The 14,710-nt window shown below is 54.7% G+C and overlaps 3 protein-coding genes across 3 annotated transcripts; all 3 read right to left on the bottom strand.

Annotated features, from left to right (window-relative positions):
• Window positions 1-5,122: 5,122 nt before the first annotated feature.
• QBC33DRAFT_274568 (UPF0220-domain-containing protein) lies at window positions 5,123-6,239 on the bottom strand. Its single transcript, XM_060423206.1, has 3 exons — window positions 6,006-6,239; window positions 5,518-5,876; window positions 5,123-5,365 (listed from the first exon to the last, which is right to left on the bottom strand). Exons 1-3 carry the CDS (start codon window positions 6,096-6,098, stop codon window positions 5,302-5,304), a joined length of 516 nt encoding a protein of 171 aa, XP_060286805.1. The 5' UTR covers window positions 6,099-6,239; the 3' UTR covers window positions 5,123-5,301.
• Window positions 6,240-6,949: 710 nt separating this feature from the next.
• Window positions 6,950-9,342, bottom strand: QBC33DRAFT_274553 (putative glucan synthesis regulatory protein). The gene is made up of 3 exons (XM_060423205.1): window positions 9,019-9,342; window positions 8,876-8,928; window positions 6,950-8,825 (listed from the first exon to the last, which is right to left on the bottom strand). The coding sequence occupies exons 1-3, from the start codon at window positions 9,027-9,029 to the stop codon at window positions 7,255-7,257; spliced, it is 1,635 nt and encodes a 544-aa protein (XP_060286804.1). The 5' UTR covers window positions 9,030-9,342; the 3' UTR covers window positions 6,950-7,254.
• A 1,390-nt stretch (window positions 9,343-10,732) lies between these two features.
• On the bottom strand, window positions 10,733-14,590 carry QBC33DRAFT_567016 (putative exocyst complex component sec8). The gene is made up of 2 exons (XM_060430473.1): window positions 11,832-14,590; window positions 10,733-11,755 (listed from the first exon to the last, which is right to left on the bottom strand). Exons 1-2 carry the CDS (start codon window positions 14,426-14,428, stop codon window positions 11,068-11,070), a joined length of 3,285 nt encoding a protein of 1,094 aa, XP_060286803.1. The 5' UTR covers window positions 14,429-14,590; the 3' UTR covers window positions 10,733-11,067.
• Between the last annotated feature and the right edge of the window lie 120 nt (window positions 14,591-14,710).

The following is a 14,710-nucleotide window of genomic DNA, read 5'->3' as shown; positions in this document are numbered from 1 at the left end:
ATGCACGGTTGGCAAGTTTTGTTGAAATGGTGTTGTCGAAGCGGGGGCCTAGTCGATTGGTGGCGGCGACGAGCAAACCAATCTTCTAGTGCCAGTTTCAGACGTGGATGGAGGGTATGTTACTGTGAGACTTCGCAATTAGAGGCAGCTTAAGAGGATGGCACAATGGCCTGAAGATGACGGCGTAGAGGTTGTTGAAGGAAGGGTGGGGAAGGAGAAGCACGTCGAAAGGAAGGCAGTCTGGACGGGCAACAGCGGAACCCAAATCGAGGTTCGGAGGTCAAGTGAGAGTTCAGAGAGCCAGGCGGGCAGATGGCCCGTGCTGAGGGAGACAGCGGGGGTTTTGCTAGCCAAAGGCCCAAAAAAAAAAGTGGCGACCAGCCACGGGCTGTGAAGGTGGCAGGCAGGGCAGGCGGGCAGTACACTGTACTGTGTGGTGGAATGAGGGCGAGTGGTGGGCATCAGCGCGCGCTTGTCTCATGCACACTGCCAAAAGGGCGACGGCGCTTCGACACTCGACCCGCTGACAGACCAGCCTCCAGAACTATTTTGGAGGGATACAGCCGCCTCTGCTTGCCTTTTGGCTCCTTGACACAACACTTCTGTTGTCATTGTGCAGGCGGTGCAATGCGAGTTGAGACAGACGGCGATTTGTGGGCTAAGTCCAGGACTGGAGCCAATGCAGAAACTGGTTGGAATGTACAAGTACAATCGAGTATGCGCAAAATTGCATTGGGGTGCGAGGGCGAATGGGGGGTTGGGGTGGCCAGGAGCGTGAATTCAGTTTGAGAGAGAGAGTGGAGGAGGAGCCGGCGGGGCGGCTCGCGGGGGAGAGGCTGAGGTTAGGTGTGACGGTAGAAGTAGAAGCAGGGCAAGTATAGAAACACAATTCCGAATCACTTACAGAAAAACTGTTAGGCAATGACCCATGAGCCCCAAAAATCACAGATCGGGGATGCGAGTGCTGCGGAGAAGTTGACAGGCGCGGGTGCGTGAGGGCTTTGCTATTGCTGTGGCTGTTGTTGGATGAGGGGTTGCGAAAGTCCCGTTGTCACCGTCCACTAGATGCCCGACAAGTAGAGGGGCACAAATTCCTGGTGGTGGGCAAATGGTATGTCTCTGGTTGGCTGGTTCTTCGAGTTGTTGACCAAGGAGGGAAGTTGCGGAGCCCGCGCGAGGAGGGGTGAGTGAGGGGCGGGGCGATGGAAACTAGGCGTGGCCAGGGCGATCTATGAGACAAGATGCGATCTGAAGGTACTGGACGAAATAAGGGGGGGAGAAGGAGGAAAATAGAAGGTTAACAGTTGGTAGAAAGGAACCTAGTAGGATAGGTAGGTAGGTATGGAGCAAGGCCGAAAAGACGGTTTACGAGCACGGCGGGCTAAGGTAGGGGAGTCTTCGCCGCAACTGGGAAGATTGGGACAAGGGGTGCGACTTTTGTGGAAAGAGCTCGACTAGGCGCGAGAGGAGAAACGGTTCAGCTTTTGTTGGTACCCAAGGTACCCAGATTTTGTATCGTGTGATGCAGGGAAAAGTGGAAAGCTAATAGTTTTTACCTACCTACCTCTTGTAGTTGTTGGTCAGGCGGGTGACATGCGGAAGGGGGCGAAGGCAGCTGTGACGTGACTGGCCGGGGCCAGAGACGCCAAAGGTCAGGTCAGCCAGTTCCCGATGTGGTCAGGCAGGGGAGGACAATGGGCTGAAGTGAAAATAGCCTCAGTTGATGCGTCACTCACTGCTCATTAGTCATTGCTTTGCCTGCCTACCTCCATCTACACACACCTCGAGAGATGTCATACGGTCAGGGAGATATATATGAATTGGGAAGGGCGTGCATCTACCTATTCATCAACCTAACTTCACAATGAAAGACAATGTCTACTCTGCAGTATTGACATAGTCAGTCCCTATTCCATGTTACCCCACAGAACAGAAACTAGCAGCACAGCTCACAAGTCATAACAAGCACTGAAACTCTGAACCTGGGACCTAGCCACAGAGTAGAATTGAGCTTGAGAGCACCTACAGGGCTAGGAGCGCACGGGGTTGGATGGCGGCGAGTACAGATACAGGAAATTGGATCAGAGGGCCAGGGGAGCTGGTTCGGTCAGGCTGGAAGCTTGCCTGGGCTTTCTTTTTGCTCATGTGCCCTCCCGTTTCGAGACGGACTTCCAGGCGCTAGAGACTCGGCAGCGAAAGTGGATATTACTGCAGGGTCTTTCCCTCTTGTTATCTCGTCTCGCCTCGCCTCGATCAACTAATAACTCACCTTGCCCACACCGGCGCAAATTGGACGCTTCCCTACCTGCCTGACATACATACCCATCGTCCCAGCCTAACTCGCGGTATTGATTCACCAAGTATGTTGGATCATCAGCATAGGCGTAATCATTCTTCTGACTTGAGCCTGGATGAAAGCAGTGAAAGCGCAAAGGGACAAAGCAAAAAGGGGGGGCGCCGGAGACGTGGCTCCTTTCTGGGCTCCAATGAGGTGTATTGGTACTCGTTTCTGCCGGAGCCAGCTCCTCGGCGTGGCAGCTTCAAATGGGCATTTCCTTTTCTTTGCTGTGGAAGGCATTCCTCTTTATGTAGGAATGTTCTGCGATATTATAATTGGGCATTTGCCTCGCTGATCAGCTATTACCCGCAGCCGTCCAATGGCAATACTTCCCATTCCTTGACCATATTTATGACTTGGTGTGGGCCGTGGGCGAATCGGTTGGCGTCACTGTCGGTTGTTTCTGACGTTCACAAAAAAAAAAAAAAAAGTCTTCTGACGCACCAACAGGGATGCTTAGCTGCTTGTCGCCAAACAAAGCGATCTCTCGGACGGCCAATCGCCTGCTTCTCGATGGACCGCGATGGCACCACCCCCGGTGGTCTTAACGATGGGCCCATTGACGACATCGGCAGCGGCTCGACGGACCTTATAAGTTACCAGCACGGATCTATACCGAGACTCTCGGCTACTACCTAACCCTTACCTTGTAATTCCTAATCCGTACTGCTGCCGCTCTGTTGCCTTCCGTATCCCGAGCCCGCTTTGCCCACGGACCAACGACCCAAAGTTCTGAGTTGGAGTGCGGGGCACAGTCAAGCCACTCAATGCTCCGGCGGGGCATGGCACCCAGCCGAGACACCACTGCACTGCTTGACGCTCGACACGATTCGTCTCCAATCATTCAATGCATTATGGCATTCTATTCCGTACAGATTCGAATATGGGTGCCCGTTTGCTCTCATCAGGGGGCTAGCAACCTAACCTATATATAGATACTTGGGTACTGTACCTTGATGTCGAATAAAGATCGAGTCTGGGCCACTTTTGGACAGAGAGATTTGGTCCCATGACCTCGAAATCCACGCTAGTCGAAAAAGAAGAGGGCTACCTGTAACCACCAAGGGGCAGAGAAGAGGTACGGCGGAATGCGGCGAGGTGAGGAGGAGACGGTTATTGTTGACTTCCATGTTTGTTGACCGGGTAGCATCTACATGTTTGATCGAGGCATTGGCAAATGAAACTTATTGGTTTGATCCCAAGACCATGGTTTACCCAAGCTGGGGACCGGGACGAAGCCTTTCCACGGCCCAGTTTCCGGTCTGCAGCCTCGAAACTTGCCGTTCGACTGCTTCCAGGTCTGCTGACCGTGGCGCACCAACAACCCCTTGAATAGCCGGGCGGCCCCACCAGGCACACGGCGGGACGAGGAATCTGGGTTGGATGCCTGCCATGCGAGCTTGTCCACGCTTTCCCACATACTTCTATCAGTGTAGGACTCATCGATGAGTGGGTGGCCGCTGACGTCTCACCAGAAGGCTGTCACAGCTCGTCGGCGAGGGCATGGCGACGGCAGCAATCCGTGCGCGTATTTCAGCCTCTTCCTCGGATTGGAAAGCAGGTTTCGGAGGAGACGCAGGGCCGTGCATTAGTCGTTCTGGAGCTTGGAGCTCAGAGCTTGAGCTCTTGAACTTTGGGTTGCATCACTTCTGGTTGTGACGTATGCCACTATCAATATAGACAGCTCAATCCATGCGAGATGCATTCTGTATCACTCTCTTTTCAACTGTGACGGGTAGTTACACTGTTCACTGAGTCCCCAGCCCTAGGGTGACCCCTGTATCCACTTGGAGTGACAAATGAGAAGCTACTAGCGCTGTGTAACTTCAATGCGTTTTTCTGTTGCTCATAATCTTGAGGAGGCCTGCGAGTTGACTGCTGGGGCTGTTTGCAACGCAGCCACAGTAAAGAAGATTTGGTGAGTGTTAGTCGATGGAAAATTGGCTCTGGCTGGTTCAGACCCATTTTATGGAGCGCAGGACTCGTAGCCAAGCCAAGCAACCGAATATCGTGTGTCTTTCTGGTGGTTGCAGATTCAGGAACCTATGTATCACCTGACTCTTAATTCCTGTCACATATCACACCATTACCAAGTACTAACCTCTTATCCATACATCATTGATCATCGACAGCTCAATTAGAAGGATTTCCATGCTACTAACACTTTGAAACTAACACATGGGAATCGAAGGACAGATGGGGGCGGTGCCAAGGTAACCAGCACACGGAGACCGACCTGTGTCACCCACTAGTCATCCTTTTTTTTAACGAGATCTGCAACAGCTTCAAGCCAACCCCCGCTTGACGAGGTGATCTTGCCCAACAATTCCTTTTCTGAAATCAGTGTCTCCGACGAAAACAGGCCGCCCTGAGCATAGTTCACACCCGGAGCAGGCATTAGCCCTCTCGGAGGCCAAAAGATTCGGCACTCTAATAGGACTGACAGACCACATGGTTGCACCACATAATCTTCCAGGCTCCCATCGCTGAATAGGGAATGAGACGCATGTGCGGAGAGCATGCCTTTGAATCAAAGTGAAGTAGCCAGCTCGGGTCACGTAACTAGGCCCCCCATGCCATGGTAATAATAGCGTAGGAGACAGCATTTCACGATCCAAAAGCTAGGCCTTAAACCATTCGTTTAACACAAGCACCAGGGCGGAAAGCACAGAACCGTAGACTCCTGGCGCTGGAGGGCTGTCGTCGCCAGCACACACGTACAAGATGGTGGAACCAATATTGAAAAGAACTAGCCAGTCGCTACCGTAGGAAATATGACAAGCGCCGCAGTAACGATACGACAGAGATGGCTCGCGCGGCACACGGCGTATCCGAGTGCCACTCCCAAGCAGGACCATGAGCCCTTCGCACGAACACACCCGCCTCCAATCTTTGCGACGGGGTCCACCATACCATCATCACCTTGCCCATCGCCATGCCCATGAACCCTCTCCATATTCAGCTCAGAGTGCGAGGTTGTACGAGTACTCATCCTCCATATTCTGGCTAACCCATAGAATGGCAGAACTGACAATAAGGTTAGCTCAGTGCACCATACTTGGCTTTCTGGAAACTCTCCCGGGGCCACAGCCAAATGCCCAGCCATACGGCAACCAGCAAAGGCGGGGAGGAAAATCAAGGAAAGAAAAAGAAAGAAAGAAAGCACAGCAAAGTCTCACCTCAACCCCACCAGCGCATTCGCAACGATGTTCTCCACCCCCATGGCCATCATGGGCCACCTGACGCCCGGCACCGCGAACTTGAGCACAAACACCGTGACGCCGCCCGCCATGCCGCCCGCCAGGGCCGCGAAGCCCAGGAACAGGACGACGCGGGCCTTCCACGCGACGCCCGAGCCCGAGTAGCTGAAGCTGTCGCCCGACAGCCGCGTCTTCTCCACGCTGTTGGTGATGAGCATCCCCAGGCTGCTCGTCAAAAAGGGGAGCCAGTCCACAAAGGTCACGTGTACCGTCGACCCGTTGAGAGAGCTCTTGGACCACACTGCTGCGTCCAGGAGAGTGTAGAAGGCGGCCGCGAACTGGGTTTGGGGGCGAGCGGGGGCCTTTGGTTAGTCTTTCGGTTTGATGAGGGGAGAGGATTTGGTTTGGTTTGACGGGGAGGGGAACGAGGTCGTTGGGGTTTAAAGGGGACGGAGGAATAGACATACCAGAGCACCGGCCGTGTAGATGCCGGCGTTGCGCGCAAACGCACTATGCATCCATTCCGGTCTTCGGAACTTCCAGAGTCGGTCTTCTGACATGGCTTAGGAGGGCCGGCCGTCCGGGCGAGTTTAACGGCGCGAATGGGTTAAAACTGGGGAAATCGGCGTTAGAGGCCGAGGTGATGATGTTGTTCGATGGTCTGCTGTCTCTGCCGGCGATGACAAAGGAAATGGCTGGGGAAATGCGGTTCCAAGTTCGTTAGGAGCTGATTGATGGTTAGCCAAGGGAATGACGACGTCTACGGCGAGGCTGATGCCGCGGCCGCCTAGTACACGCACGTGACACATCACGTGAAAGCCCCTGTATATAACAACGGATGTATGGCCCCTAGGTACGGAGGGCGACAGCGACGGTTCACAAGAATAGGCTCGACGTCTAGACTGATCATTTGTTGTCTGATTTCAACTAATTTGGAGTCTCTTGAGAATCCAAATTCATCCAATGACCACGGGTGCGGCATCGATCTAGTATTAACACTGTCTGGGATGACGACGGTTTCTGCACGCACAAGCCAACCAACCATAAAACACCACGCCTCCCGTCGTGCTCAAATATTGTCTAATTCCTGCTGTGACAGCCACTGACTGACGTCGAGCCTTCCAAACGCCGCCAAGAGAAGCACAGTCGCCTTCTCTAGGCCGGAACTCCCAGGGAAAATCCAAGCAACCCTACCCCTTCCGGTATCTCAAAGTCAAGGTGCAATGTTATTATGCTTCGAAGTTGATTATGCTGTTAGCCCCTCCCAGCAGCGTGATATACAGGCCGGGGGGGGGAATAGGTAAAAAAAAGAAAAGCTCCAATGGGTCGGCTCTTAGAACTGCCAAAAGCTGAAAAACCGTCCGTGGACAATTGGCCGGCTGAGGGGACGCCCAAGAGGTGAGAGCTAGGAGACTAGACAAAATGTGGTGCTACACTGAACAGCCTGTCCTCGTTTTTGAATAAGGATAGAATCCCCCTAGTGGGACTCGATCCGAGGCGGCCATATGGGACAAGAGTAGTTGCTACCCTCGCCTGTAGTCCGCAAAAAGGGAATGCCGAAGAAGATCGAAAAAGAAAACGAGATAAGTGGTGCCATGCTGCCGTGTAGGCTCGAGGTGTTGCTGGGCCACGCCGAAAACGCCGTATTGGTTGCTGCCTCGATGCATCTTTTTTGACTGCTAAGTCGTCCGTAATTTCGTGACTGGTCGTCTCTCTTCAGATCTCGATAGTCTTCATCACCTCCTCTATCGCCATGGGTTGCTTGCCGCTCGACTTTTCTGTATTATTGCTGCCGCCAGACTCGGCGGCGGGTGCCGCGTCATCAGCCAGAGTCTCGCCGTTTGCCAATGCCGAGAGCCTCGCTGTCGCCTTGCTGCCCTCGTCGCTGTGGCGCGGTGTTTCCACTTCGACTAGCTTCTCGAGAGGCTTGGCCCCATTTGCAGCCTGACCTGTTGCCTCCTCTGCTACCCGAGCAAGGGGGCTCGATTTGCCATATCCGGGCCGGATAGGACTAGTTACCGGCGAGTTGAGGCTCAGTCGCTGCATAGATCGGCCTCTGGGCTCCCCGTTTGGCTCCGTGGGGCTGGAGTAAGGAGAACCGGAGCCGGTGGGTGAGACTGCAGGCCCAGGAACAGCAGATTTCCGCTTAGCAGCACGTCGGCCGTATTTCTGGTCCATTCTCCACCTTAGGATTTCAAAGTAAGCAGGCTCAACACGAGCCGCCTTGAACTCGCGCAATTTGAGCTCGCCGCTGTCCTCGTCGACGAACCACTTCCCGCTGTTGAGATCATCGGCGACGAGGGCTAAGAAGGCCGCCCAGGATCGAGCCACTACATATTTCGTATCATAGTCGCGACCGAAGAGGATGACCTGACCCCACTGTCCAGTAGGCCCGGGTGCCAGATCCACTGCCAGGTTGTTGCCGCCCCAGTCCCGGACAAGAGGGATCCAAGCGGGATGTGCGTATGATTTCTGGACCGCGTTGACGGGGATCGAGCCCTGACGAGCAAGTAGATCTTGTCTCCACATTCCATTGTTTGACGGCGCCGGGCTCGGCGGACTCTGTCTCGATGATGACGCCTCGCTACTCCCGCCATGTGCCTTGCTTGGCACCGAAGGTTTCGCAGCGGCGGTCGCAACCGCGGCGTCAGACAGGAACTCGAGATTCACCCTCCTCCAGTTATCCCACTCCTGTACGATCTCCTCACAATCCAGCAGCATGGACCCGAAGATGATGCCCGTGGGGTTTCCTGGTCGCTCCTGGCCATCATGGATCTGTAATGATTCTCGCACATCCTGCGGGAGAGTGCAGTCGAGCTGATGTTCGAGCTCATTGATGTCGTTGGCGGTACAGCCCTCGCAGACCTGGTCATACAGCTCGGGATAGTTTTCGTCGGCCCACTTGTCTATGCGGGACCAAGTGTGTGATACTGGAGGCGGGGGTGGGAGGCCATCCCGGAACGACTGCATGGGTATTTCGCCTGATGGGCTCTGCATCTCGAATCCGTCGGCCCCGTCGAGTGTGGTGGACCCCCTAGCATTGAGAGACCTCATCCCGGGGGAATATGGCCTCCCTGGCGCCATCGGGCTCGTGGGGAGTGACTGTGAGGGGCCCATATAAGCGGTCGAGGTACCTTCCAGGACCGATGATGAACCACGTCCCATCTCGTCATGGTATGTAGATGTGATGTCGGCGCGGGATTCGTTGGCGGTCGCGACGGAGGTCAGGGTATCTCGGTTAAGTGGGACGTGGCGACCCGTTCGGTAAGGGGAATCATAATTTGAATCTGATTGTCTGTAAGCATACAAAGCAGCGGCGGCGGGAAGGTGTACTGACGTCGGTCATAGCTGGTCATGGTATGCCAAAACGACCGAAATGCCGAACCGATTCTGAAGTAACGGGTCACTTTGTCAGCGCTTAATCCGAGACAGGGTTGGGATGAAGGGATCCGCAGAAGGCAGCAGGAGATTCTGACGTACGAGGAAGCCATCGTGGGCGACTGATCCGTCCCAGGACTGAGATTTGGTTGTTGGAAGGTCGAAAGACGCGATGTCGTTGTTCCGACAGAAAAGGAAAGGGGGTGGTGGAGCAGCGAGGAGATTTCGAAGCAGGTTGACTGGGGGGGTGGAGAACAAGAGCCAACGCGCAACGCCGTGGCTTTGTCAGTTGCAGCGAGATCCGACAAGATCTAGAGAGGGAGGGAAGTAATAAAAAAAAGGTCGAGGAGAAAAGACGGCCGATTGAGAAGAAAGGCCCTCCTGCTTGGCTGGCGAAACAGGTGGAAGAGGCAAGGTGATGGATGGCCTTGAGGGTCTTCTTGGCCTATCCTGAATTCCACATGTCGTGTCCGGCCAGGGTGTGTGTTTAGTGTATAACAAACAGCCTGGCTTGGGTACCCTAGGCCAGGTACTTGGGAAATTACCTATGTAGGCGGGCTGGCAATCAAGATGTGCACGCAATTGCTAGGTATTTGGAGGGCAGCGTTTGTTATTTCTGGCCTGTTCGTCCTGTTCTTGGGAGTTCAGATCCCATTGTGAGAGAAGACACGAGGACGGAAAGGAATCAAGGACAACCAAGAATATTGGGGGAGGGTAACCTCAATAATTGGCATAATATTATGACGCCAACGAGTGGTGAAAGTGATTACGGAGTATCCATGCATCCACTCCTATCAGCCAGGCCTCCCAGGATTCTAATTAGCAACCCTGCCGTTACAATAATAACGAGGGGTTAGACCAGGCCTGGATTCTACCACTGGTTTCTTGTCGCTAATTAACGCCTCGCTAATTACATTAAGGTCCAGACTAAATAATAAATTCAGGAACCGCTCAACTGTCTTTCGTCCTCTCTTCAGGCACACGCACTTCACTCCTAGCTCCCTACTAACCCAAGAACTTCGTTTTCCTTCCTTCCCCTTTTCCACAAACAGGTCCGCAACGGAAGTTCGCAGGTCAAATATGTGGTGGCAACATCAAACACTTCCTCCCCTGTTCGCCAGGCAGGTACCCTTCCTATTTCTGCGACACAGAGACACAGAGCCACGAGGACAACCAACCATTACTCTAGCATAGCAAGTCTGTGAGTGCCTCTTGGCCTACAAGCGTAGAGTCCAATGGGGCGCCAAGAATAGGACGGCGAAAAAAAGAAAAGTGGAAGAGAGCCCCTCGAAACGGCGGGGCAGAGGGCGGAGTGGCAGGGTTAGCGCTGTTAGGTCATGGAGTGGTCCAATCATAACGGCTCTCTTCGACGGTTTGGTCCATTAAACAGGCGCCGATTTGCCTCCCCGTCCCTTGGTGTGCACGGCGGGCCCTGCCGCAAATACACAACATCTGATTGATGCCCGTCAAAGTTGATTACACCGCATTGTCGCCACTGATGTGATGTTGCAGGCTTGCAGCGTCCCTACCTGCCTACCTACCTACCTAATCAATAAATATGCCGCTGCCATGTGTTCTGGGATGACAAGCCCCAGTTTGTTCGTTGGCTTCGGACGCGAACGACCCAAAGGTGCACCACGTCAACTTCGCCCCCCCCGCACTGCTTCCCTGTCTACAAGTGTAAGATGATCGACATTCCCAACCACACAAGCTTTCCAGGCTTGAATCACCCAAAGGCCAGCATCCGTCACTCTGAGCCTATCGTTTCCCAACGGGATCTTCACAACCCCCGCCCGCTGCATAACCAACCGTAAATCGCGTCAATGTTGTATAGATTAGAAGCGCAGGGCAGCCTCTGTGTGGGTTCGCAGGGTTAATGTCAATTCCATAACTGGGTGCTCCGTAGTAAAACTGAATCAATAGTCCCCGGAAGGCGAGGCTCACCAAAACCCGGCGTGCCCGGGTGAGCTTCTACACTAGCTGAACTACCGTCTAAACCTAGAGCCAATCTGTACCTGAACGGCGAATGCCTCTCCGGGTAGGTATCTTCATATGTACCACTCATTCCTGGGGTTCGTACGTCGATGAACGACCTTCATACAGCGGCTACCGGTATAAGATGTCGTGCCAATGTGCCGTCACCCGAGCTCATCAAGTCTGCCACATATATTCGCTCAGATTCAGCAGTTTGTCCGCCATCTGCCTCTTCGCCTGGCTCGCGACGCCCCTCTCCGGATCCGCCAGCTGCTCGCTGTAGCACAGCTCCACCAGGGTCTTGAGCTCGTCGTACGTGAACCGGTCCGTGGCACCTGCCGCGGCCGCGTCCCCCTCCTCCTCCTCCTCCGCCGACTGCTGCTGCCTCTCCGCGTCCTCCCTCGCCCTCTCCACCACGGCGTCGGCCCCGCCCTCGAGCAGGGCGTAGTAGTTGGCCGCCCTGGCCAGGTCGACGGCGCCCTCCTCGATGTTCTTGAGGTTCTGCTGCAGTACTAGTATGTTGAGCTGCATGCGCCCGCAGCCCTTTGTGTTGATGGGCGCCACCATGGCCGCGTTTCCGACGAGATAGCTCTTGATGAGCAGGCCGAGCCCCGTCCGGGTAAAGGAGACCTCGCGCTCGCGCAGGAACCGCGCCACCGTCTCATCGTACACCACCATCTCGGCGTTGAGCGACAGGATCTGCGGGTCCGGCTCGGTGACCTCCTGGTTCAGCAGGTAGGGCGCCGTCGACGGCGAGAGCACCACGTGCAGCGAGTGCACGATCCGGCACCGCACCTCCATGTGCAGCGTCAGGAGCGCTGTGGCCGCGAGCTCTTCATACGAGGAGATGATGTTGTCGAAGGATCTGTTGTTCATGCACGTGTGAGTTCATGGTCCAGTGCGTGTCTCAGGGGAATAACCGAGTTGGGAGTTGCGCTTACTGGACTGTCTCCTGCGTCATAGGCAGGTAGACTGGTCCGCCGTCCTCTGTCGCCTTGTTGGGGTCATTCAGAAGGGTCCAGCGTCTCATCTCCGGCCTGGGTAAGCTTGATCTAGATGAATCTGTCTCGTGCCTCGTGATATGCCGTAGCCGTGAGATTTTGGCCGACAGCCACTTCATGCTTGTATAAAGCAGACACAGCGAGGAGATGGTGTCGCGATCCTGGATGATATCGCTCAAGTCGAGTGGTTTCTCGTTGGTCTGCACTATTAGCAAGCCTACTTCTTGCTCCAACAGCCCATAATCGAGGCCCTCGGATGTCCAGAGCTTCTTCACCGTTTCCTGGATCTCGCCAGGCTCGGTAGCCATGACGGCCGACGCTCTGAGGGTATCTGTATCAGATGCTTCTTCTCGAGTCTTGGTCACGAGCGTCCTGTACCAGGTGAAGCACCGGTCGTAATATCGGAGCATCTGAGTGATGATCAGAGAGCTCAAGGCCTGGTCGTGTGGGATGGTGCCAAGCATCCTGCAGAACGCCGTCACCACCGTGAAGAATGCGGTCGTCCCTTTGAAAACGGGCCTTTTGGCGAGGCGACTCCAGTCCGGGTCTTGCTGGAAAGCGTCTGCCTCGCCGAAGACTGTATCGCTAAGCTTCCCCAATGTTTCATCCAGCTGCGGCTGGAAGACGTTCACCAGGAAGTTGTCGAGGAATGATGTCAGAGTGCTTGTGGCCAAGTCTGACCCCGGAGGCACGATGCTCTTCAGTCTCTGCAGGAAGACCAAAGTGGGGGGAAGAAGTAAGCTCATATTGAAGACGCTGGGCTCGACGAGAGACTTGTATGTCCCGTTATCTTGCTGATTCTTCCCCGAGGTCGGGCCAGTGCTCTTCCTCACATCTGGTCGAGGTGCTATCAAAGAGGCCTTCTTGTTTGTGTTGTCGAGGCCCTTGCGGCTGTTGGAAGTCAAGCCCGGGACTGCAGCGCGAATAATCCCATCCAGAGCATCGAATTCCGTGGCTATCTCGACCGACTTTGTATCTGTCTCGGAAAATTTGAACAGATGCTCTCGCGAAGGATCCGACCTCCCATCTAGGGTCGCTCCAGGCCTCAGGGAGGAGTTGAACTGGTATACATCGGCATCGGTGGTGACATAGTTATGGAGGAGGGATCGGATCTCGTTCTGATAAAGGTTCCACAGTTCCTTGAAGCTTCCCAGGAGGGCGCTGTTATTACCAGCACCCTCACGGCGGATAAGCGCCTTGATAGACTCGTGAAGGACGCGGTGTCCTTCTGCGATGGCCTCGAATTTCCCATACAACGTCCACAGAAGGTCATAGATGACGTCGGCCCTCATCCGGGTTTCCCTGTTGCCGTATATATGAAGGCCACGTGGACCAGACGTCCCTCCTCGCAAGGAACTGGGATGTTTCTGATCGACATCGTTGATCGTCTCATTGACCACTCCAAAGAGCTCAACCGGTAGTCTCTGCTTCAGGGTATCAACAGCGGTCTCTAGCCGTCCTAATCTGTTTAGCGATTCAACGAGCAGGCCAACGTAATAGAAAGTGTCTGCCTCGGGGTTCTTGGCTGGGTCCTCGGCGGCTGCCTTTTCCAAGTCCATCGAGTCTAGGACCATATAGAACGGTGCTGCCGCTTCCGAGACCGCATAGGTGTCATTGAAGCCGCCCTGATTACTGGCGAGGTTCTGCCATCTCTCTTGGCAGTAGGGAGACTTGAGATAGAGATGTTCGTGGAGCTCCTCCACGAGGATATCCATCAGGGCATTTTCTTGGTTGGCCAAGTAGCTCCTCAATTCGGTCAGCCCTCCAATGTCATCAAGCTCCGGTTTCCTCAACTTCCGCAGCGCGTTCTGCAACACCTCCACGGCGCTAAGAAACCGCTTCTCGGATATCCTTGCTTCGAGCTGGTCGGGCACAGCACGGAGGTCGTCGAGTTCGTTGAGCGTCTGCAGAACCTCATCATACATCTTGGATGTGGTATGCATCTTCTTGAGCTCCAGGTCTGTTGTGCACAAGCTCGCCTTCGAAGCTGCAAGCGAATCCTTCAGGGCGCGCACCTTCTTCTGCGAGGCCTGTATGCTTCCCTGGATCTTGTGGAACGTGCCGATAGAGCTGTTGAAACCCTGATGGTAGTCGTGGACGATGTTCTTCAGCGAATCCTGCAAGAACGTATGTGTCTTTTGGAAGTCGCGGTATTCGTGTGCCCTTCCCACCGAGCTCGTGTCGAGCAGCTGCAGCGCCAATTGTACCGGGACGCAGTCATTCTCGCACATTGCCGGCCATTCCTGCTTGATGAGTTCCAAGACCTCGCCGATCTGGCGCTCTGCATTGGTCACATATCCGCGCTGTTGTTGCTGTTGCTGCTGCTGCTGCTGCTGTTGTTGTCGCTGGCGCGACGACGAGGGGTTCCGGGTTGCCGTACGGGTTGCCGTACGAGATCGCGGGTTACTCGGTTGTTGTGGCGCCACATATCTATCGCTGCCATAGCCTTCGCCGAAGGGATCGTAGTCATCATCTTGCCTCCCAAAGTTTCCGTAGCCGTTGCCGTTGCGGAACGACTGTCCGTACCTGTTGGACATCTCGATTCATAGGGTAGGGCTGGCCGAGTAGCTATCAATCTACCGTGTTCATCGTGCGGGGTTCGGGTAGGGTAGGGTTCGCATCAAAAGTGTACTGTGAATTATTTTGTCGGAGAGTTCTTGGAAATGGAGGCTAGGCTGTTCAGCTTGTGGAACGCGGAAGCTGTCATCAATGCTCGGCGGCTGGGGCGTTAGTCTCAGGTGGCCCGTTACATCCTGGTGATGTGGTGCAGCTGTTAGCCGCTGAGCCCCAGCGTACCTTAGCTAAACGCCTAGCTGCAT

Source organism: Phialemonium atrogriseum, assembly GCF_030411735.1.
Source record: "Phialemonium atrogriseum strain 8032-3 unplaced genomic scaffold QBC33scaffold_4, whole genome shotgun sequence".
Taxonomy (NCBI): domain Eukaryota; kingdom Fungi; phylum Ascomycota; class Sordariomycetes; order Cephalothecales; family Cephalothecaceae; genus Phialemonium; species Phialemonium atrogriseum.
The sequence above is the reverse complement of the archived record's forward strand: the minus strand, read 5'-3'. Positions and strand labels throughout refer to the sequence as shown.

Excerpts from the sequence above, each read along its gene's own strand:
- QBC33DRAFT_274568 (XM_060423206.1), bottom strand. The coding sequence starts at position 6,098 with ATGTCAGAAGACCGACTCTGGAAGTTCCGAAGACCGGAATGGATGCAT. Across the intron at positions 5,877-6,005 it reads TCTACACGGCCGGTGCTCTG|TTCGCGGCCGCCTTCTACAC; the intron begins GTATGTCTATTC and ends CCCCAAACCCAG. Across the intron at positions 5,366-5,517 it reads AATGCGCTGGTGGGGTTGAG|TTCTGCCATTCTATGGGTTA; the intron begins GTGAGACTTTGC and ends CCTTATTGTCAG.
- QBC33DRAFT_274553 (XM_060423205.1), bottom strand. Across the intron at positions 8,826-8,875 it reads CATGACCAGCTATGACCGAC|ATTCAAATTATGATTCCCCT; the intron begins GTCAGTACACCT and ends ACAGACAATCAG.
- QBC33DRAFT_567016 (XM_060430473.1), bottom strand. The coding sequence starts at position 14,428 with ATGTCCAACAGGTACGGACAGTCGTTCCGCAACGGCAACGGCTACGGA. Across the intron at positions 11,756-11,831 it reads ATGACGCAGGAGACAGTCCA|ATCCTTCGACAACATCATCT; the intron begins GTAAGCGCAACT and ends CATGAACAACAG.